This window comes from Heteronotia binoei, chromosome 10, assembly GCF_032191835.1.
Source record: "Heteronotia binoei isolate CCM8104 ecotype False Entrance Well chromosome 10, APGP_CSIRO_Hbin_v1, whole genome shotgun sequence".
Lineage (NCBI taxonomy): Eukaryota > Metazoa > Chordata > Lepidosauria > Squamata > Gekkonidae > Heteronotia > Heteronotia binoei.
The window spans coordinates 97369068-97393654 of record NC_083232.1 but is presented as its reverse complement, the minus strand read 5'-3'; the positions used below and the strand labels follow the sequence as shown (position 1 = coordinate 97393654).

Genomic DNA, 24587 nt, shown 5'->3' with positions numbered 1-24587 from the left:
ACCTTCAGAGTAAGTTGTATAGTATTACAAAGTAAATGTATTAGACTATTAAGGTGAAATACAGTTTAAAACAAGTGAACATCCAGAAAACATATTGAAATTTAATGAATATATTAGAACGTAAGAGAAGTATGATATAGTGGAACTGGCTGAACATCTTGTAAATATATGTTTAATCCTGTTTCCCTTTCCACCTCCCTTGATGAAAACCTAATAAAATATTGAAATACAAGGTGGTATTTCTTTATGTTCCCTTTCTGCTGCATTCCTGGTATATTGTGTCGGTTCCATCTTCAAGATGCACAATTCTATAGGAGTTATTTCATACCTTGTGCTTGGACCTTTTTAAAAGCCAGGGAGCTTCTGCGTTGAGTTTCCCCCTTCCCTGTCTGCCTCATTCACCTGACCTTGTCCTGCAGGCTCCAACTGTAACAGCTGAGGGTGTTGTGATGGGAGGGGGGAATAGTCAAGAAGTCACAATGTAGTTATATCACAATACGCTATAAGTTGCAGTGAATAGTACAGTGGGCAAAGGGGGGAGGGTCTTGATGTATGGATGCTGTTTTGGGAGGCAGCTCCTGGGTCCTTTGTAACGTATAGTTCTATCCAAAGGGAGAAATAAACTAATTGATATGGGTTGATACATCTATTGAGAAAGATCTCTCTGTGAATGTTAATTTTTGTTGTCTTTCCAGGTTAAGTGAAGGGGAGGAATCACTCTGAAAAACTGTATTCGGCTATTGCAGATACTGGTCAAGAATGAACACAAAGGATCCCAAAGTGACGGAAGGGGGCCTCAACGTCACACTCACCATACGACTTCTCATGCACGGAAAGGTAACTCACTAACTGGCCAAGGAGATCCTGGAGACGACATGACAGGGGCATTAACATCATGCTGTATGGGTATCTGTATGGGTGTCAAGTCCCTGCTGACTTTTGGTGACCCCAGCAAGGGGTTTTCAAGGCAAGTGAGAAGCAGAGGTGGTTGACCACTGCCTTCTTTCCTCTGCAGAGTCTTCCTTGGTGATCTCCCATCCAAGTACTCGGTGCTTCTGAGATCTGATGCTATACTATCCCACTGGGCTATACTATCCCATTCCACAGCCCCATGCTATACTTTACCAAGTCACAATGTTATTTTTTGGGGAGGGGGCAGCATTTTAACTATTCTTATGCTTCAAGTTAGAGATGACCAATGCATAGAGCAGCAGTGGGATTGCCTCCATGTTCCAGCTAATGTCTTGCTGGTTTCTAATATGGATTCAGCTTCTCCAGGTTGATCTCATGATGACCCCTTGAGTTTCACCTAAGAACACAAGAACAGAAGAGAAGCCATGTTGGATCAGCCCAACACTCTGTGTCACACAGTGACCAAAAAACCCAGGCCTATCAGGAGGTTAATCACCAGGGCCAGGATACTAGAAGCCCTCCCACTGTTGCCCCCATCACGCACCAAAAATGCAGAGCAGCACTGCCCCAGACAGAGAGTTCCAACAATATGCTGTGGCTAATAGCCACTGATGGACCTCTGCTCCATATGTTTATCCAATCCCCTCTTGAAGCTGTCTATGCTTGCAGCCACCACCACCTCCCATGGCAATGAAATCCATGTGTTCATCACCCTTTGGGTGAAGAAGTACTTCCTTTTACCAGTTCTAACTCAAGTGCTCAGCAATGTCATTGAATGTCCATGAGTTCTCATATTGTGAGAAAGTATTTCTTTCTCTACCTTCTCTATCCCATGCATAATCTTGTAAACCTCTATCATGTCACCCCGCAGTCGACGTTTCTCCAAGCTAAAGAGCCCCAAGCATTATAACCTTCCTTAATAGGGAAAGTGTTCCAAACCTTTAATCATTCTAGTTGCCCTTTTCTGGACTTTTTCCAATGCTATAATATCCTTTTTGAGGTGCGGTGACCAGAATTGCACACAGTACTCCAAATGAGACCGCACCATCGATTTATACAGGGGCATTATGATACTGGCTGATTTGTTTTCAGTTCCCTTCCTAATAATTCCCAGCATGGCGTTGGCCTTTTTTATTGCAAACGCACACTGTCTCTACATTTTCAGTGAATTATTTACCACTTGTTCAGTCAAATGGTGGTGGGGAATCACTTGTAGATAAAACTGGGTTTGATTCATGATCTTTTAACAATATCTTACCCTGAGTTGTGAGCAGATAGGTAATAAATTAGCAATAATCACACTGAAGAATAATATGATATTTTGCCCTGACCTGGAGAGACCAGGCAACCCCATCGCATCTCAGAAGCCAAGCAGAGTCGACTCTGGCAAGTACTTGGATGGGAGACCACCTTGAAATACCAGCAGTTGGGAGGACACGGGCAGGCTCTATTCAGCCACCTCTCTGAATAGCCTCCAGATCCCTCTTAGGGTTCAGTCACCAGACGTCACCATGACTTCTGGGTGCAAACACGCAAACACAAAATACAAAAATACCCCAAAAAGTAAAATATGTTTTTTCTTCAGCCGTTGTCCCCAACCCCCCACCATTCTTAATGTGTTCCAATATATACTTGGCTATTATAAACATAGTAAAGTGTTTCAATGTATACTTGGCTAGTATAAACACAGAGGGTTATGGCTTGTAGGCCCCTTCCAACTCTGTGATTCTATTACTCTTGGTACAGGCAACTCGCTGGTTCATAACGTAGTATCAGCCAAAATACTTTAAGTACCTCTAAAGTACTTTAGATTCATTAATAAGCAGTATCAGGGACTGAATCTTGGACTTCATGCATGTAAACAGTTTCTCTGCAATGAGTTACCCATGTAAGCCAGGCATATACCAGTCTAGGAAGTTCACAGTCTAGGTGTCTTCTTTGTTCATAACCAGGGCTATTTTTATAGCAGGAACTCCTTTGCATATTAGGCCACACACCCCTGATGTAGCCAATCCTCCTGGAGCTTACAGGAGGCCCTGTACGAAGAGCTCTGTAAATCCTCTTGGAGGATTGGCTAGTTTTGTGTAGTGGTTAAGTGAGCAGACTCTTATCTGGGAGAACCGGGTTTGATTCCTCACTCTTCCACTTGCAGCTGCTGGAATGGCCTTGGGTCAACCATAGCTCCTGTAGGAGTTGCTCTTCAAAGGGCAGCTTCTGTAAGAGCTCTCTCAGCCCCACCTACCTCACTGGGTGTTTGTTGTGGGGGAGGAAGGTAAAGGAGATTGTGACCTGCTCTGGGACTCTGAAATTCAGAGTGAAGGGTGGGGTATAAATCCAATATCATCATCATCATCTTCTTCATCAACGGGATGTAGCCTAATATGCAAAGGAATTCCTTCTGTCAAAGAAAACCCTTAGGCTCTTAGCAGATGTGCTCCAGTATCCTTGTTATGTCCCGTAATACAAATAAAAGCATTTCTCGTAGCTGTGCTGCAGGTGTACATATCTATTACCCGATTAGGTCTGTGGTTCTCTCCCTCAGACAGCTTGACTGAATATTTGGATCTCTGGCGTCAATCAGCTGCGCTGTCAGGCGCAATCTCCCCGCGTTGCTTGTGTTGTGAGCCCTCCGCTGTGTGCTTGCGTTTGACTTCCGCTGCTGAGTGTTGTTATGACATCTTAGCTAAAGCAATTGCTTCAGGAATGACTTCCTGCCTGGTGAGAACGCCCACTCCCTCCACGCTGCTCATTTGGCACCAAGGGCCATTTATTCCCTAATCCATCTGAGGAACGAGAAGTGAAAATCCCTGCCAGATCTGGCTTTTAGCATTAAGTACAGGACACCTTTATCAGCTCCTTGCTGAAAAGAAATCCATCCCTGAACACTTTAAGAGCTGCGTATTTTGCAATGTGCGGTGTCCTAGAAAAGGACGGAATTTCTGCTGTGCCCATTTTTCGATTGCAGGGTCAGCTCAGTAAAGACAAATGAATAATCTCACCAAAAATGCTTTAAAGCAGGGGTCCTCAACCCCTGGGCCGTGGACTGGTACCGGTCCACAGCCGGTTAGCAACCAGGCCTCAGAGTGAGGCAGAGATCTTTGCCTACACATTGGGACAGAGTGTGGGCATGGGGGCAGCCTGGGGCAGCAAAAAACCCAGCACCCCACCCCTACTGGTCCCTGGAAAAATTGTCTTCCACAAAACCGGTCCCTGATGCCAAAAAGGTTGGGGGGCCACTGCTTTAAAGCACGCTGCAGAATTTTTGAAAAGCCGCTTCGAAGTTTGTTTCTGCTGCAGTTTTGGCATTGGGGACAGGATGGATGAAATTCAGGATTTCTAAGTCTCATTAGCAGCACTCTTTCCTGGAACGCCAGATCTGAAAGCCATACAGTGACTTGGACAAAGCAATAAAAACTCGGGGAAACTGAATGCCCTGAATAGAGTTTGATCTAATATGGCATGTTTCTTTTGCTTACTAAATGGAAACTAAATAAAAAATGATAACTTATATCACACATTCACATTTTTTTCAGATTTTCCTTGAAAATGTAATGAGCACCCCTAGTTAATTTCTTCTCCCCAGGGAAATAAGGACTTGAATACAAATATTTGATTAGGGGAAAAACAGCAACAGATGTGATTTAAATGTTATATTCCAACAAATCCAAAGTGTTATATAGAGTAGACGTTATTTTACTGTAATAACACTTGCTAACATTTCAAGACAGCGTAGCATGTACTTCCTTTAGATTGATTCTTTTTAAAAGGAAGGCACTGAAAGACTAAATATAGCATGCCAAAAGCACTGTACTGGACATGCTATCGGCATAGTTGTCAGCTCATGTGTTTCAAGAGGATTGTACTGTTGTCCGTGGAGGTCACCATGGTACCGTATCATTTGCATTACTTGTTAATGCCATATCGGCAGGGCTTTTTTATAGCAGGAACTCCTTTGCATATTAGGCCACACCCCCTGATGTAACCAATCCTCCAAGAGCTTACAGTGTGTGTGTTAAACAATTTTTTTACTTTTTTGCCATATGCATTACTAGTGTTTTGTGTGTTTTTTCCTGTATTTGTGTAATTCAGTACACTGTTTCAATTGAATAAGGGAGATATCTGGTGTTTTCTGGTTGCTTAGTCTTTCTCCCCATCCCTGTTTTTTCACAGTGGACCTAACAGCAAACTTGGGGGAAATTGTCCCTCTAGGATTCTTTTGCATTTCATGTGTATAGAAAAATTTCTGTGTTTACAGTGCTTATCTTGCAATCTTTTTTCACTCAAGTTCAAAAGATGAGTCTCTTCACAGGAAATGTTTAACAGGTGTCTAGCAATTTTTATTAGGAAACAGCAAGGGGGGGGTATACATGGACACACACTGTGACCAGAGAAACAGCCAAGGGCAGAATGGTTGTACAAAGAGACCATCTCTTACGGGTATGGGCTCCTCAGTAGATGCAAACCTGATGGAAAGCAAAATGTTATAACTGTTACTCAGAGCTACACTATTCTAGTGATTCACATGCAACCTGGTTGGCCTGGAACAGATATTTTAAATTTGTATTTTGACATTTGGTCCTGAGGTTATTATATGTATGCAACAAATCTTTTGATCAGTAGTTATTGTATGTGCACCCTACATTTGTCACTGCATAATACATCTTGGTGGAGATAACGTGATACCCACCATCTCTGTGTTTTTTATCTGCATTCGACGTGTTTGGTTTAAACTGTAGGTTTTGTGCCGTTTGTAATAAATAGATATATTTTGTTCTATGGTTTAGTTGCTCAACTAGGTTCCTGGAGATTTTTACTAGTCATGAGTCATGACCAGCTCAGATCATAGTCCACTGTAAGAGATGCACCCCTGGAATTATATTCACCATGTGTTCTTTGAAGTAATGGACATATGAACATATGAAGCTGCCTTATACTGAATCAGACCTTTGGTCTATCAAAGTCAGCGGCTCTCCAGGGTCTCAAGCTGAGGATTTTCACACCTATTTGCCTGGACCCTTTTTTGGAGATGCCAGGGATTGAACCTGGGACCTTCTGCTTCCCAAGCAGATGCTCTACCACTGAGCAGATGCTTTACCACTGAGCCATCGTATAGGTACCTGATTTAACATAATGGAACCTGATTTAACATCCAGCTCTAAAATAAGTTGTTTCCATGAATTATTTTCCACTTGTGGATGATCATCCTTTCCACTGTCCATGGTACTGATCCCATACTTAATAGTTTCAGGTGGAGCAAAATTGGACTATTCAAATGCTGAGATGTCCTAGCTTTCACATTGAGATTTCAGGGCCTCCATTCTCAGTATATGAGATATCTTAGCTATTTTCCTTGTGATTGAAACTGCTGCCCAAGATTGTATAGTACCTTGAGTAATAGTTCAGTTGGGCCTGGAGGTGAGGAGCAAATAAGATTACCTCAAGGGTTTTATCCAGCTTTTAGTCTGCCAGTGAACCATCCCTTCTTTCACTGTTATAGGCCACTGCAAGGCCTTTTTTGTAGAAAAAGCCCAGCAGGAATTCAATTTCATATTAGGCCACACACCCTGACATCACCGTTGTTTAGCATAGGACATTTTTGTAGAAAAAGCCCAGCAAAAGCTCATTTGCATATTAGGCCACACCCTCTGATGCCAAGCCAGCCGGAACTGCGTTCCTGCTTTAAAAAATCCCTGGGCCACTGAATTGGTAATTGCTGCAATGTAGGTTCTGTTGGAATTGTGTTCCAGCGACACGTAGAAATCAAGGTTTAGACAGTTTCAGAGGGTGGCTGTGTTAGTATGCAGTACTGCACCCAGGTTTGAGTCCAATAGGACCTCTGAGACCAACCAGATATTTTTTGGCAGGGGGGGGAGCGGGTATAAGCATTTGAGAGTCAAGGCAGAGGTTTCACTCTCAAGTGCTTATACGCCCCAAAATCTGGTTGGTCTCAAAGGCACTATTGGACTCAGATACAGGTTTAGACCCTGTGGGTGTTTTTATACGAGCCATTTATTATGTTTAGATCCAAAGAGTTGTTGATAATGCATCTCTCGTTCTGCTTTCATTCGGTTCCATTTTGCTTTGTTTCAGGAGGTCGGGAGCATCATTGGGAAGGTGAGTGACCCACTTTTGAGAGGCTGAAATTGAATTTGCTTGCCTGCCCGATTTGTTTAGTGCATTTCCTGCACATTTACCAGCACAGTGTAAGCTAACACATGCTTTCTGGCTTGTTTTTGTTTCGTGTACAGAAAGGTGAAACTGTTAAGAAGATGAGGGAGGAGGTAAGATGTACATTTAGAATTTTTTTGGAGGTAAAATTCTTCTCTGCTTGAGAAAATTAACGGCTTCTGGTGAGGGGTGTGAATTGGCCACTTGGATTAGTTGTGCGAATCAACGCTGCCATCAAGTGGTTGGAAATAAAGCAAAATAAGCAACCAATGAGTTTCAGGGGTGGCACCTTTAAGACCAACAAAGTTTTATTCTAGGTATAAGCTTTCATGTGCATGGGCATTTATCCAGTCCTATGAAGAAAAGTTGAGGGAGCTGGGGATGTTCAGCCTGGAGAGGAGGCAGCTGAGAGGTGATAGGATCACCATCTTCAAGTACTTGAAGGGCTGTCATCTAGAGGATGGTGTGGAATTGTTTTCTGTGGCCCCGGAAGGGAGGACCAGAGCCAGTGGGTTGAAATTAAATCAAAAGAGCTTCCAGCTCAACATGAGGAAGAACTTCCTGACAGTTAGAGCAGTTCCTCAGTGGAACAGGCTTCCTCAGGAGGTGGTAGACTTTCCTTCCTTGGAGGTTTTTGAACAGGGGCTAGGTAAGTGAAACCCTGTTTTAGCCAGGATAGCAAAATTACAGAAAGTGTGTTCTTGGATATTGTTATTGTTGTTAAATGGTTCTCTTTTTCTTGGTATCAGGTGTGCCTGCCATGGTCTATTTTTCATAATGCCATGATCTATACTGCGCGTTAAATCAATGCCCGTGGGAAGGAAAGTGGAACTGGGGGGAACTTCTGTACTTTCCTTTTGGCTGATAGCTCATGTTTGCTCAGCTATCTCGTTACTAAGGCAACCAGCATCTGGCCCTTCCACAGATACCCTCCTAACTGTAGCAACCTTGGGCTGAACTGATGAAAGTGGTGGGAATATGTTTGAATGCCTTGGAGGTGGGAGGAATGGTTGCCAGTATTTAGCTGCTCAGCTGCACTATATCTACCCAAGCATGTAGCCCTGGCCTCCTGACAGGATTTTGGGGGCCCCCCATGCCCATCCCAGGGCCACGCCCCCTCCTGTGTGATTTAAATTACACCACTGCCCCTCCCATGTCATTCAAAGGGCCCGCCAATCAGCTGATCGACAGGCTTTTTTGAGAAGCCATCTTGGTGTAGTGGTTAAGTGTGTGGACTCCTATCTGAGAGAACCGGGTTTGATTCCCCACTCCTCCACTTGCACCTGCTGGAATGGCCTTGGGTCAGCCATAGCTCTCGTAGGAGTTGTCCTTGAAAGAGCAGCTTCTGTGAGAGCTCTCTCAGCTCCACCCACCTCACAGGGTGTCTGTTGTGGGGGAAGAGAGAAGGGCGGGGTATAAATCTGCAGTCTTCTTCTTTAAATCAGGCAGGAGGGAGAAGGATGGCCCCCACTTCTGCAGCTGTCTGCACTCACCCCCATGGGCCCCTCCCCAGTGGCCCCCCTCCCCCTGTGGCCCCTAGCTATGGGGCTGTATTTACCCCATTGCAACCATTAATACTCATTCCTAGCAACACTGCTCATGTACAGATTAGCGCTGGTGTTTCAGTACTAATAAACTTGATCTACGGTTTCATCAGAGAAGTTTGTTTGGCTGATACCTGGCTGATCCTGACACTTAGTTCTGTTGGATTTTTACGTTATTCTGTCTCACCCTTCCTGAATTTCATGGCCTTTTGATATTTATCACTTTTCTCTCCGTGACTCCCTGTATAAACGCCTAGTGGGCCCTTTTACATGCATCTGACAAAGATCGGGGCTCCTTCCAGAGTTCTGCCACTGTGCCTTCATGCAAGCACCTTAAACACATCCCAGGACTGTTTGGATCAGTGTTGAAGCGTTCTGCATTTGTCACAGCAATTCTTGCTAAGAGTAACCTTAATTCATACCCTTGATTACAGCTGTCCTTGCAGGTCTGGGTTCTACCTATCAATTTCCAAAATGAATCTCATGCCCGTTCCTATGTACAGTCTACATGCAATCAAGCTAGATCAGAGGCTTCCAACGTTTTTGAACCTGTGGGCACCTTTGGAATTCTGACAAAGCAACCTACAAAATGGCTGTCCCTGGAGGCGGAGCCTGTCACAAAATGGCTGCTGTGGTGAAGATCCTTGTGTGTGGTGGCAGCTGCCGCCAAAGCAATATTTTTAAAAATCTGCACAGGCAATCAACTCACCAATGGGCAGCCAGGAAAAATGTCAGTGGGTACCATGGCATCACGTTGGGGACCTCTGTGTCAGAACTGGCAGAACGTCAAACAGAGTCCAAACTTGTTACAAAGTATAGAAGTTTATTTGAGAACTACAGAGCTGAAACTACAAGATAACACTGATGCCTGAGCCTGGCATTCAGTTACATTTTATGTGGCCAAAGTAACAACAATAAAACCATCTTTCACACGGGGTACAGACAAGTGTCTCTTTCTCAGGAATCGTTATCAGAAGGGAGGATGCATTCCTGCTGTGAAGGCCTATTCGGCCTGACTTCAAACAGCCATATGCAGATGTTGACCAGAGGTTATCTGTTCCCCTCCAAAGATCACAGGGTGTTTGAAATGCAAAGCATTTTGGTGTTAGTTGCAGAGGGTAAGCGTTATGTGTTAAGGGGAGCCTGCAATATGGAGTCAGTGTGGCTCACAGCATACATGAAAGTTACAAGTTCTGACACTCTGGGCTAGATAATATTGATGAATTTTGTTCTCAAGTTAAATCTGGCCTACCATTAGGAAGAATCTGCATAAAGAGGAAAATAGTTCTTTTCTTTTTAAAAAAATTATCCTTTTTCACAGAGCGGTGCTCGAATCAACATCTCTGAAGGATCCTGTCCAGAAAGAATCGTGACGATAACAGGCCCAACAGATGCCATTTTTAAGGCTTTCTCTATGATTGCACTAAAATTTGAAGAAGTAAGTAAATGGAAATTCTTCCCTGAAGTGGCACCACAAAACTATTATTAGATTTTTCTCATGTTTGCTTGAACACACCACAGAATTGGTTCCATTACCATTAAATAAAACATGAAAGTGACTTTATTTTTGTAAATGTCCCCAACAGTAACATCAGAAGAAAAATAATGGACATTTCTGTACTTTTGATCGTTTATTTTCATTTATCATTCCTCAGGGACAGCTAGTCCCCAAAGAATGTTAAGGAGAGGGGGATGAAGATACTTCTATTCCTATTTTGGATTTAAATTTAACTTGAATATCACATGGTTCACTTTGGGACTGAATCTATTTGTTTTTAGATATACTTTCCCCGCATAGTTGCTATAAAGTTATATCTTAATGTAAAATGTAAAGTGAAGGAAATGTAAATGTTCAGGAAAATCATCTGAGGAAATGCAATGAAATTTCTGATGCGGGGGTGGGGGAGTGCTCCGTTACATTCCCTGGGAACTGTGACGGCCTGTTTTTAGCACAGAGAAGCTAAACACTGGAGTAAAGGCAGAACAATTGTTGAGAGAAACTGCATTTTTACCATACAATAGTTTTTTTTTAAAATGAGAAGTCAATCTCAATTTGGAATATTATGAACTTGCCTCCTGCCTTTTACAGAAGTTTATATTTTTATACGCTTTCAAGTGTGTGCACTAGGACTATAGGCCACTGAAGAAGGCACATCAAGCTGAAACGCGTTTAGCCTGTTGGTTTCATGTATAAAATACTTTTAGCCTGTAGCTAAGTTTTGGTGAGCTGTTATTATTGAACAATTGCATTTTATTTTTTAGGTATTTTCTATCCTTTCAGTTGGCATAGAGTGTAATAAATACCTGTAATGCTTTTAAATTGCTAAACTCAACCTTTGAGTACTCACCTGTTTAAGTGGTTCAGGTTCCCCTCCTCCCTTTGGTTTGTTTGAGAGAAAAAAAGGTTCACTCAAGGATTTAGACTACCAGAATGCAGTTTTAGTAAGATGATCATCCTGATGCAAGCAAGAAAAAACAATCGAGTTGGCATACTGAACGGGATCCAAAGTGCTTTTTTTTATATAGGATAAAACAGGCAAGAGGTCAGGGTCTAGAATTCCCAAAGAAAGACCACCAGTTCCATCCTTAACGTAATTCACTTTTACCCTCCTTTCAGAGTACATCTGGCACACCTCCTAGGGAGAAAAAGAAAGCATACCCTTTACTTATTTTTCATGCAGGGATGGAATGACTCTTGACTGAGATAATGTTGTTTAGCAATCAGCAGGTCATAAGAACAGGTTTGGGGGCAGGAACGAAGGGAGGATCAAGCCAACAGAGGCTCACAATTTAGAAGCCATGATAAAAATAAAATCTCTTGACAGTAAATAAATACATTTGTTTTGTGTGTGATTCAAAACAAACTTCTTTCTTTGACAGCAGCTGGGATCAGATGAGGCGATTGCTGTGGCAGTCTCCCGGCTTTAAAAAAGCTGCTGCTGTTTGATGCGGGCTGCAGCAATCAGATGGTGCCAGCCCAGCTGCCAAGACTGGCATGGGCCATGCGCATGCCAGAGGAGCATTCACACCACTCCTGCGCATCCACGATGTATGCATGGCGTGCCTGGGCCAATCAGATAGCCAGAAACGTGCCACAGAGGCGTGGCAAGGACTTGCTACCAAGAAGTTCCCAGTTGCTATCCAATCTGTTAGTGAGACATTGCAGGATGAGGAATGGGCCAGTGCAGCACAAGGGCCAGATGTGTGTGTCTGATCACACCCTTAAAATCCGGAGGTGGGGTGACTGTAGCAGGCCAAAACTCCTGTCTGATTGCACCCAATGTGTAAGCAAGGAAAAGAGAGGGAAGGGAGAGGGAAGGATCTGCTAAAGGCCAGATATTGCCTTTTGAGCTGTAGAAATTAAGAAGTTTCAAGGATACACCAAAAAAAAAGATAACGTGCCAATGCGAATATTTTCCAAGGAAAGAAAAGCAGTGGTCAGGTTGTGGTGTGGCTTAGAGCTTCTTGTACTTTTTCCCAGCTCTCTGTTCACTCTACAGCAGGGGTGTCGAACCTGAGGGCCTGATCTGACATAAATGAGATCTTTATATCTCTCCTGTGCGATCCAAGGAACTGAGCAAAGGAAGTTTTGGCTCCTTCCTTCCTTCCTTCCTTCCTTCCTTCCTTCCTTCCTTCCTTCCTTCCTTCCTTCCTTCCTTCCTTCCTTCCTTCCTTCCTCAGGGGACCAGGAAAGGGTGCGGGAGCCTCAGCCAATAGAAGGAAGAGAGGCTTGGCTCGGTAGCTCTGCTGTGCAATTGAGAGAACTTGGCAAAGAAAGCTATTCCTCCCCAAGGAAGGAGCCTTAGCCAATGGAGAAAATAGAGGTTTTGCTCTGTAGTTCCTGTGCAATTGGGAAAGCCTTACAAAGCACTGTGATGCAGAAGGAAGCAAGAGAGAAAGAGAAGGAAACAGATGGCAGCCAGTTGCTCAGGGGCCTGATAGGCCACCGAACTACATGTTTGACTCCCCTGCTCTACAGACATGGCTGCATCCACTAACACTTGGTCAAAGCCCAAGCTTGCATGGACATCAAGCCATGGCAACCCGCAAAGGAGCCAGCCTGAAAGAAACCCACCCATTATTATTTAATCAGTAGATTAAAATCTCTCATTCTTGTTTCTTCTGCTCTCCATTGATTTTGCCTTCTAATTGTTGCTTTAAAAGCACAAGGGACGTGCTAGCTATCAGGATCAAATACAGTGAAAGAAATGACAGCTGACAGAAAAGTGCAGAGAGGGATTTGTTTAGTCATGTCTCACCCAAGAAAAACCTAGAACGGATTGCATCCCAAAGTCTACAGGGTTGATCCTTCGGATCTGTTGTGCTGGTGACTGTCCTGTCTGCTGGCACAAGGAGCTGCAGGAATGCATGTCCGCTAGTGCAGTGGATCTGTGGCATCCAGCTCTATAACGGTGGCATCTAATAGGCAGAGTGTTTTGCTGCCTTTGTTACGCACCCATCACCCTTCACATCTATCCTTTCTCAGCTCAAATGCTTCACCTGATCCTCTGGATGGAAAGAATAAATCTTTGCCGAATTCTTACGGATGTTGTCATTACAGGATATCAATGCTTCTATGACAAACAGCACGGTGACGAGTAAGCCACCGGTAACTCTGCGACTTGTCGTCCCTGCGAGCCAGTGTGGTTCCCTTATAGGCAAAGGAGGATCCAAAATCAAAGAAATCAGGGAGGTAAGCAGCTCAGTGTTCTGACTGCTGTTTTTGGCACAGTCGTTGGGCTTTGGGGGGAGGGGTGTTGGGGGGGAGTGATTGGAAATACCTTCCTTCTGGGAACATTTCCCATATTGTTTTTATTTTGTAAAATGTGTCCTTGCCGCCGATGATGTAATGCAGGGGTGTGAACCTCATTTGTTATGCGGGCCGGATCTGGCATAAATGAGACCTTATTGGGCCGGGCCAGGTTGGACCAGGCTGTGTGTGTTCCTATTTAAAATTAGGTAGCAGAGATAGAAACCTTATCGAGGACACAGACAAACACAATTAAAGATTTAAAAAAAAAACCTTTGTAAAAAAACCTAAAACATGCTTAAAACATTCTTTGTATATCTCCCATGGGATCCAGAGAACTGGGCAAAGGAAGCTCAAGGACCAGGAGGGGGAGGAGCCTCAGCCAATAGAAGGAAGAGTGGCTTGGGTCAGTAGCTCTGCTGTGCGATTGAGAGAGCCTGGCAAAGCAAGCTCTGCCCCCCCTTCCTCCCCAAGGGAGGAGCCTCAGCCAATGGAGAAAATAGAGGCTTAGCTCTGTAGTTCCTGTACGACTGAGCAAGCCTGGTATGAGGGATCAGGTCAGATCCTACTTGGGAGGGTGACCACTTTAAATTTCTCCCCAGTCACCTTCCCTCAGTCCCTCAGTCACACTCACAGAAATCCTGTCAGAACTTTCAAAAATTGGCACCAAATGGTTTTAAAGTCAAAAACCACAAAAATATTTATTAGATAACAAAAGGCAAGGGAGAGGGATCAAAAATAATATTGATTATAACTAATGAATAACAAAGAATCAGTTGGCAGGCAGATGGATGGCAGAATGATCAAATATCACTTCACAGAGATTGGGCAGGCTGAGGTAATATAACAATATATTATATAACAAAAATATAACGATAACTTTGGCAGAAGATCTTTAACAACAAACAGGCAGGCTTCAGAATCCTACTAGATTCTACTTCAGGCAGGCTGTGCCTTGTGGGCACTCAGAATGCTCTACAGCTCAGTTGTTTAGCCCTGGCTTTGGCTATTTAAAATAACAAAAATAACAAACTGACTTACTCCTCACACACACTCCTGACTGGTGTCAGTTCATTCTCCCTCAAAGACACACTACTAACTCAATGCACAGCAGCCAAGAAGGTCAGAGTGCCTGCTCCGGCTGCAACGCCACTGAGGATGTTCTCCGCAGCTGAGAACGAAACGTCTGGAAGGAAAACTTTCTCCAGTAGAACACGGCACTTGAGCCCGAAAGATTCTACAAACCCGAATGATGTTACCAGCCGTGAAAACCTGAAATCTTTGATAACACTACTAACTATCTTCCAGGACTCACACCCCACACTGGATGTGTCTCAGCCCTCCAGCTAGTCTTCTGGCCTGAGTCTTGGGTACCTTACTGACCACCAGAATCCAGTCCTCCCTTTTTATGTGTTGATGTGAACTCAGTTTAGACACAGGAGATTGCCTGGTTGTGCTGGCAAAATCTCCCTCAGAGAGTTTCAAACTGCCTTAAAACTCTCTCCTTCAGACAGAGACTACACACAGCCCTGTCTCCCACAAGGAGCCCAGCCTCACTGGCTGATCTCAGCCCCTTGTCCAGTTGCCTTTACAACTGACCGGCCTAAGCCCACAGTCTTCCCTTCAGACTCCTTCTCTGAAGACCTTACTCGAAGACGCAAATCCTGAGGAGTTCATATTGTTACTTTTTCATTGCTAGGGCAATGTTCCAGCCAATAGCTGCAAGCCTGTTACACAGCTCTCAGGCTAAGTTCCTGAGTCCATCACACCTGGCAAAGCAAGATGTAATGCAGAAGGAAGCAAGAGAGAGGGAGAAGGAAGTAGAGGACAGCCAGTTGCTCGGGGGCCTGATAGGAGCCCTCCAGGGGCCTGATTTGGCCCCCGAGCCACATGTTTGAGATCCCTGTAATTTTTAATTTTATTGTATTGTGTTTGGTTTTTAATTTTTAGGTTTTAATTGTTATTTAATTTATGCTGTGATCTTCCCTGAGCCCGTTTATGGGAAAGGGCGGAATATAAGTCCGCAAAATAAACAAACAAACAAATAAATATTGAGTTCTTTGCCATCAAACCACTGGGCATTATGGAGGATTCTGGGACATATTATAGGATGCATACTCAGTTCTCACAGGAAATTGCTTGTTGGGTCTTACTCCACCTGAACAGCTTATGCCTGAAAGAGTCAGCGTGGTGTACTGGATAGAGTGCCAGACTAAGATCCTGGGAGACCCGGGTTCAAATTCCCACTTCAGCCATGGAGGTTTGCTGGGTGACTTTGGTTCCATCATAAACTCTTGGCATGACCTACCTTGTGGAGTTGTTGCTGTGGGAAAATGAAGGAGGGGAGAGCAGTGTTCTAAGCTGCTTTGAATCCCAACTGGGGAGAGGAGTGGGATATAAATAAATAAAGGCCAAAAAAAAGTGCAGATAGGCACTTTGGAGAAGCTGGCCCATAGCAGCTGGGCTTCATACATGGAAACCTTGGAGAAACTTCCAAAGAACTCAGCATTCCTTTGAAGGAGAAGAATTGCAGATTTATACCCAGATTTATACTCAGAGCGGCTTACAATCTCCTGTATCTTCTCCCCCCACAACAGACACCCTGTGAGGCGGGTGAGGCTGAGAGAGCTCTCCCAGAAGCTGTCCTTTCAATGACATCTCTGAGAGAGCTATGGCTGACCCAAGGCCATTCCATCAGCTGCAAGTGGAGGAGTGGGGACTCAAACCCAGTTCTCTCAGATAAGAGTCTGCACCCTTAACCACTACACCAAACTGGCTTTGAAATCAACTGCTTTGTCCAAGTGGAACTGAGAATTTCAGCTCAAGGTTCTAAGCAGATAAATTGGTACATCTTCTGCAAAAGCAGGGCAGCTTGTTCAGCTGCTGCTCTCTTCCTCCGGAATTGCTTTCTGGAAGAGGTGTGAGGCCTCCTCCTTTAACACCTTTAGAAAGGGGTAGGAAACTTCTTGTTAAATTTCAAAGGGCTTTCCCTTGGAATTTTGGTGAGCTGCCCTGTACTTCTGGATGGTGGATGGATGGTGCTGCCATGCAAATATAAATTTGTGTGTTTGTATTTATAAACATAAAAACAATTAAAGCTTGGCTTAGGAAGGAGGGATCACTGAAGGAATGCCAAATTAAACAAAAAAGGCCTTCGCCCCCTGTTGAAAGATGGCAACAGAAAGAGGCAGATGAATTTCCCTGAAGGGGGAGCTTTGGTGCTGAGGCAGGATTTTCTTTCGTACACCTTCTTGTGCCCTCAGTAACCCAAACAACCTCAGGAACTGACAAGAGAGAACATTAGTACAATTTTCCGATACAGTTAGAAGGTTATGCATTTAGTTTCCAGATGAACTTTACCCAATGCTTGTAGCTAAGCTTACTCTTATCTTATAATCTAATATCTGTAAAAAAAGAATTAAATCTATGAAAACCTAAGTCCCATTCTATATCAGAGTTATATTTTATGGTTGAGGCCTCAAACAGGAGATGCTAGATTCATGGCTTGAAATTAACAAGGGTTATTAATTTCATGGCTTGACAAGCATAGAGACCCCCTCTCATGCAGACAGCCCCCTTACTCTAAATCCCAGGGTTTATAAAGCATTTCCCACAAAAACTGGTATCTCTGTCTTATCTGCTAATATGCATTCCAGAACTACCAGCTACATCTGCAGTTATCTTTACTCTATCCCGGTTCCCGCTCATACCATATAAGGCTTAAGGTTGTCCTGAGATAGCTTTTACCTTTCACTTACTTTCTACTGACCTACATTCTAGCATCTAACTCTCAACCTAAGCTTTTATTAGAAATATGAATGCTTGAATCCTTGATGGCCATTTTCATAAAGAGGACCAACCTCAAAAGAAATTCTGCCTGAGAAATTCATGACTGAGAGGTCCTGTTACCACCTGCCTGATCTTACTCTTCTTGGGGATTGAGTCTTCCAAATATGCATATTTATAAATGACTGGATCTCTCTTCTATTGCTGCAGGGGCATGGATCTCCCAGGTTATTTCCATTTTGACCTTTGCTTGGCAATTGCTCTTGTGGCAGCATACAGTTATGAGACGCACCAGAGTGAAATGCAGGCCTAATCTCATTTAGAACTTAATGATGAAAGGCAGAGATCCAATCATAAAATGACATTCATCAAGGGCTTTCATTCATTTGCAAGCTGAAATTTTTTTCAGACCTCAGAAGTCATTTTTAATTACTAGCCTGGATGACTTGAAAGAACCTATTTCTGCATTAATTTTGAGCTGTGATGAATCATGAACAGGGAAGCATAAAGACTTATAGATAATCATATAACATTTGCAACAGTTGGGTATTAACAGAAGGCAAATCAGTGTGTCAGTGAAGCTCATTTCCTGGTTCTCTGTGGGATTTCTGTCTGTGCCAGTCTTTCGACTTGTCTGCCCTCTCCAGGTTCAAATCCTCAATCAGTCATGAAGCTTACTGGAATGCCTCTATTTTTAAAGCTAGTTAATTAGTTACTTAAGGCTGTCCCCTCTTCCTGCGTCCTTCTCTTCTCCCCACCCACCAGCCAACCTACCTGTATCTTGTCCCCATCTTCAGCTTTCCCTCCTTCCCTCCCTCTGGCAGGCACTTCCCAGGAAAACTGTGCAGAGCTGGCTGTGGCATCAGCCACTGGCCAGGCCCCGTTGCACAGTGGGGGACCTGCAAGGACTTGTGGAGGTACCACTTTCCCCTCTATCCCCACACTATTTCCTGTCTTCTTCCTCCCGGCAGCTCCTATATCCTCACCTTTCCCTGCATCCTTCTCTGTTTCCCAGCCACCAGCCAATCTGCATTTTATTATCCATTCCCCCCGAATCTTCAGCTTATATTTATTTTTATTTGCTTCCTCTGTCCCCTGCCTTTCTCCATCCTGGGGATCCAAAGCAGCTGACATCAGTGTGCTCTCCTTTGTTTTAGCCTCACAACAGCTCTTTGAGGTAGCTTCGGCTAAGAATGGGGGACTGGTCCCCTCCATTTTTTTTAATGATTTCAGATTTCCCTACATACCTGGGGCTTTAGAAAGATGTGTGTTGCCTGTTCATAGCCCGAATATCCAGATTTAAATAGCCAGAGATGGGCCATGTTGAGAAATGGGCCATCTTGCCCATTGCGTTTCTTTCTTTAAATATATATATATATTCCCATTCTTCTTCCATCCAAGACACTCAGAGTCCTCCTTCCCCCCAATCCAGGGCTTTTTTTTTTTTAGCAGGAAGGCACAGGTACTCTTAGGGGAAGGACTGTGGCTCAGTGGTAGAGCATCTGCTTGGTAAGCAGAAGGTCCCAGGTTCAATCCCCGGCATCTCCAACTAAAAAGAGTCCAGGCAAAGAGGCGTGAAAAACCTCAGCTTGAGACCCTGGAGAGCCGCTGCCAGTCTGAGTAGACAATACTGACTTTGATGGACCGGGGGTCTGATTCAGTAGAAGGCAGCTTCATATGTTCATAAGAATACAGTACTGCAGTCCAAGCTCTGCTCACGACCTGAGTTTGATCCCAGCGGAAGCTGGGTTCAGGTAACCAGTTCATGGTTCATGCAGCCTTCCATCCTTCCGAGGTCGGTAAAATAAGGACCCACCTTGCTGGGGGGGAAGTGTAGATGACTGGGGAAGGCAATGGCAAACCACCCCATAAGAAGTCTACTGTGAAAACGTCATGATGTGACCTCACCCCAGAGTCAGAAATGACTGGTGCTTGCACAGGGGACTACCTTTACTTTTTACCTTTATGTATATGTAATTGTATATAACATATTTTCAAAGGTATGTTAATTGTTTAAATGTGACTAATTTTATCCACAGTCGATACGCTATAAGGAGTATGATAACACACTATCGAAGAGTTCTGTGTTTTCAGTGTTGCTGGTCCTTCTTGTGACAAGCCTGTTTCTAGCCAATTTTCTTTTGTTCCGTACAAACAGGCCCGGCTCATCCGTAAGGCAGCATTAGGTGGCTGCCTAGGGGCGCAGGCTGGGGAGAGGGCACCGGTTTCGGCTCTCCCACCTGCTCTTGTCCTGGAGTTGCAGGAAATATGCTGCAAAGTGGCATGTCCCGCACCTGCACCCTGGCCAGCAAACATGGCTTTGCCTCCTGCTGGAAGCACAGACAGGATGCGGGGCCTCCTTGGCCAGGCTCGAGCACAGGAGGGGGTGGCAGCAGAACCTTGCCTGGAGCACTGAATTTGTGCCGGCACCCCAGCACCTCTAATGAGGACAAAAGTTGTTCTCTATTGTCAACTTTTATCCTTTTCATACGGCTTAGATAATTAGAAACTAAGATCTATGTGCAAAGGTAGCGTGAAGAGCAGCTGTTTGCAGTGTTCTCTCTCTCCTGAGAGCCAGCCCCACTGAGTCAAATGTGATTTGCTTGTGAACAGACTGGCTTGTTTGCTCCCTAAGGATTTAATACCTCTGCAGTGCTATTCTAAGCAGTGATGCTGTAAAATAAAGCCAGTGAAAAGCAAATAGAATGAATCTTGATAAGAGAGAAAGAAGAGCCAGTTTGGTGTAGTGGTGAAGTGTGCAGACTCTTATCTGGGAGAACCGGGTTTGATTCCCCACTCCTCCGCTTGCAGCTGCTGGCATGGCCTTGGGTCAGCCATAGCTCTGGCAGAGGTTGTCCTTGAAAGGGCAGCTGCTGTGAGAGCCCTCTCAGCCCCACCCACCTCACAGGGTGTCTGTTGTGGGGGAGGAAGGGAAAGGAGATTATGAGCTGCTCTGAGACTCTTCGGAGTGGAGGGCGGGATATAAATCCAATATATTTTTCTTCTTCTACTACTTCGGTTTTTCCCAGAATTTCCTTTTTTTCTCCCTGGAGAAAAACGGGGGGAAATTTCCCCCCTCCCAGTGGCTTTAAAATGTCCTGAAATTTTGGATCCTCATCAGTTTCATCCTAACTCAGAGAAGCTGGCTATAGGCTGAAACCCATCATCACCTTCTGTGCGTTACATAGCATATGGCTTAAAGGAGCAAGCGCTCAGAACACCATGGAAATATTTATTTATTTATTTATTTATTGGATTTATATCCCACCCTCCCCAGCGAAGCAGGCTCAGGGCGGCTCACAGCAATAAAACAATAAGAACAATAAGTAACCATTTAAACAATTCATCAGTCCTAGAATTTGACAGTTAAAACAAATTAAACAATAAATAATTAAAACAATTTTGGTGCTGGTGTCATTAATTTCTGGTGTCATCCAGCCCTCTTGGGTGTCCTCTTATACTACTATCAGTTCAGTTGAAGGCAAGCCGGAATAATGCTGTCTTGCAGGCCTTGCGGAACTGGGCAAGGTCCCGCAAGGCTCTTACTTCTTCCGGGAGTTGGTTCCACCAATAGGGGGCCACGATTAAGAAGGCCCTGTCTCTGGTGGTTTTCAATCTTGCCTCCCTCAACCCGGGGAGCGATAATAAGTTCTGTCTTCCAGATCTAAGTAACCTCTGGGGAACATGTGGGGAGAGACAGTCCCTAAGGTAAACAGGTCCTCGGCCGTAGGGACCAAAGTGGTCTTCTGTTTGTGATGATGAATCATCTGCTTGTTCATTTCTTGTAATGTCCCTGTTTGCATTTAAGTCCACAGGAGCCCAAGTGCAAGTCGCGGGTGATATGTTACCAAACTCCACGGAACGTGCAGTGACTATATCGGGTACTCCTGACGCCATTATCCAGTGCGTAAAGCAAATCTGCGTGGTTATGCTCGAGGTAGGATAACCAGTCCTAGAGTGGGGGGCAGGCTTTCTTACAGGGATTTACTGTGTCTGGGAGATTTCACTTTCTCAACCTGACAGTTCTCAGACAGACCAGCTAGTGCAGGATTTAACTGTGAGTGTGCTGCCCCTCGGACTGTGGTTAAACTCAACAGCTCTCAGGGGCACTGTTTTATTTCTGTCCTTAGTACTTATCGCCAGCTCACAAAATACAAGCTGCTATTCTGCCATTGCCTGGGTGCACCAAACAATCGATCTGCATACCAGGACAGAGGGGGTCCCAGGAAGAGAACTGTGCTGTGCAATAAGAACCGGCCAACCCATGGAATGGGACGTGGGGGGCTATCACCGTGGTATGTCAGGGTACATCCTGGATGGCCCTGGCTAGTCCAGTCTCAGCAGATCTCAGAAGCTTAAGCAGGGTCGGCCCCGGTTAGTACTTAGATGGGAGACTACCAGGGAAAGACCAGGGTTGTTACGCAGAGGCAGGAAGACCACTTGCCCTGACCTGGTTTGAGAGCCAGTTTGGTGTAGTGGTTAAGTGTGCGGACTCTTATCTGGGAGAACCAGGTTTGATTCCCCACTCCTCCGCTTGCACCTGCTGGAATGGCCTTGGGTCAGCCATAGCTCTGGCAGAGGTTGTCCTTGAAAGGGCAGCTGCTGTGAAAGCCCTCTCAGCCCCACCCACCTCACAGGGTGTCTGTTGTGAGGGAGGAAGGAAAAGGAGATTGTGAGCCGCTCTGAGACTCTTCGGAGTGGAGGGCGGGATATAAATCCAATATCTTCATCTACCTCACAGGGTGTCTGTTGTGGGGGAGGAAGGGAAAGGAGATTGTGAGCCGCTCTGAGACTCTTCGGAGTGGAGGGCGGGATATAAATCCAATATCTTCATCTACCTCACAGGGTGTCTGTTGTGAGGGAGGAAGGAAAAGGAGATTGTGAGCCGCTCTGAGACTCTTCGGAGTGGAGGGCGGGATATAAATCCAATATCTTCATCTACCTCACAGGGTGTCTGTTGTGGGGGAGGAAGGTAAAGGAGATTGTGAGCCGCTCTGAGACTCTTCGGAGTGGAGGGCGGGATATAAATCCAATATCTTCATCTACCTCACAGGGTGTCTGTTGTGGGGGAGGAAGGGAAAGGAGATTGTGAGCCACTCTGAGACTGATTCAGAGAGAAGGGCGGGGTATAAATCTGCAGTCTTCTTCTTCTGGATGGCCCAGGCTAGCCTGATCTCATCAGGTGTCGGGATCTAAGTAGGGTCGGCCCCAGTTAGTACCACCAAGGAAGTCCAGGGTTGCTACGCAGAGGCAGGCAATAGCAAACCACCTCTGTTCATCTCTTGCTTTGAAAACCGCATGGAGTTGCCATAAATGGATGGCACTTCCCACCACCACGTTCTGTTGGTGAGGACACTCCCAGGACTTAACCCATAGGAGGGTGGGTCTCATTTGCTCTCAGTGTTGAGTAAATAGCTTTGCGTCGGCAGAAACTACCCACCTTCTGAGACAGGACACTGCAACACTTTCAGCACTGGGGCAGCCGCAGCAGTGGGAGGGACAGCGAACCGCTGAAAAAGCGGCCGCCGGCGGTTCCTCCCCACTTCCTCCCTGGATTGCATCAGAGGGAAGTGGGGAGGAGGTGGTGACTGCCACTTTTTCAGCGGTTCGCTGTCCTTCCTGCTGCTGCCCCAGCACTGAGAGTGCTGGCGGGCCGGCATAGGAGCCGCTGGCCTCTGCGCGGCTGTTCCTGCCGATCAGCTGATTGGCAGGGTGGCAGCCTTGAAAGAGCCCTGGGAACCGGCGCTTCACCATTAAAATCTTAATTACCGTATTTTTCGCACCATAAGACACACTTCCCCCCCCCCCAAAAAAAGTGGGGGGGGGAAAGTGTGTGCGTCTTATGAAGCGAAGGTGCCTACCTTCCGGGGGGGGGGGCGATCTGCTGCCTCCGCCTCTTATCCCGGCGCTTCCCCCGCGCCTGCCTGGCTCCAGCTCTGACGCTTATAGCAAGCGCCAGGATCGCTCCCTCTGCCCTCCGATCCCGGCGCTTGCTGTAAGCGTCAGAGCTGGAGCCAGGCAGACAGGCACGAGGAAGCACGCTGCCCTCTCCACAGCCGGCGCTCGCGAAGCGCTGGGTTTGCGGTGGGGGCAGCGTGGAGCAATCCCAGCGCTTGCTGGAAGAAGCTGGAGCCAGGCAGGCAGGCGCGGGGGAAGCGCCAGGATCGGAGGCGGAGGCAGCAGATCGCCCCCCAGGAGGAAGGTGCATCCTATGGTCCAGAGCGCCTTATGGTGCGAAAAATACGGTAATTAAAACTGGGAGGGAGGGGAGGTGCCACGGGGGCGACGGTGGGGCGACGGCAGCAAGGCTGCCTGGGGGCCATGTTCCCTTGGGTCGGGCCTGTGTGTCTATAAGTCAATTCTGTCCATGCCGTCTGCTTGTGTGCAGTGAGTGGCAGCAGCAGGGCACCTTGGTCACAGTGCACCCCTTTCTGCACGTTCCTTGTGGGTGATGGACTTCAGGCTGGGTTTCCTTCTTGTGCCCTGCTGCGTGTGGGTTGCAAATTCCGAGGTTGTGTGGGAACTGGCACTTCGTCATGGCAGCCTGAAAGCACGACTACGAGTGGAATTTAAACGTTAAAAATGTGATGCCAGGGGTACCTGCCGACACCTTTCCTCTTGCCCAGCCGAGTGTTTTTAGAAAGGGGGCCAGGCCGGGTGGGGCTTTTGTCCAGCATGCCTTCTGATTGGCAAGTGGTGATTTGATCAGCCGGGCAGATTTTTAAAAATGTTTCTTTGGCAGCAGCTGCCACTGCAGTGCAAGGATCTTCACTGGGTGACTGAAGGGAAGCTGCAGCAGCCATTTTGTGACTGGCTCCACCTCTTGTGGCTGCCATTTTGTGCCTGCCCCTCACTGCACTGTGTCAGATTCCTAGTGGAGTCCACAGGATCAAAAAGTGCCCAACCCTTTTGATCCTGCAGGCACCACTGGGGACCCCTGTGCTATATTCATGCACAAGCGCACAAACACACACACCAAGCACCAATGGCAGCCTAAATATGTCAAGTTTGGGAGGGTAATTTTTTGTTACTGTCAATACCATAACTGTAACAAGTGTTTGTGCATCTTGGCTTTTTTACCTTTTCTCACGTCTTCTTTTCTCTCTCTTTTTCCTCACAGTCTCCACCCAAAGGTGCAACCATTCCTTACCGCCCCAAACCGGCCTCTGCACCTATAATTTTTGCAGGTGGCCAGGTCAGAGCAGACACCATTTTGGCTTCAGCTGGAAATCACACCGTCCTGGCCCAACCTCAACCAGCGCCTGTTAGTACTTCGTTTCTGTCTGGTATAGTACTGATTGGTTTGTTTTCCCCTCTTCTGGATTTGCTGATGCAATTCTCATGGTGCTGATTCCAAAACCAACCTGAGCTGTGTTCCTTCCCCTGCCCGGTGCCCCCTTCCACCCCCCACGCTCTGCCCACATTCC

General features: G+C 45.8%; 1 protein-coding gene across 2 annotated transcripts in view; it reads left to right on the top strand.

The window, feature by feature from the left end:
• The window catches only part of LOC132578015 (poly(rC)-binding protein 3-like), a 421925-nt gene that overhangs the window by 374871 nt on the left and 22467 nt on the right, over window positions 1-24587 (top strand). For both annotated transcript variants that reach the window (XM_060247818.1, XM_060247819.1), the window contains 7 exons: window positions 696-837; window positions 7003-7026; window positions 7161-7193; window positions 9946-10062; window positions 13186-13317; window positions 20969-21097; window positions 24281-24424. In XM_060247818.1, coding sequence (XP_060103801.1) covers window positions 760-837; window positions 7003-7026; window positions 7161-7193; window positions 9946-10062; window positions 13186-13317; window positions 20969-21097; window positions 24281-24424 — 657 coding nt within the window. In that variant the 5' untranslated portion in view covers window positions 696-759. The remainder of the gene's footprint in view (window positions 1-695; window positions 838-7002; window positions 7027-7160; window positions 7194-9945; window positions 10063-13185; window positions 13318-20968; window positions 21098-24280; window positions 24425-24587) is intronic.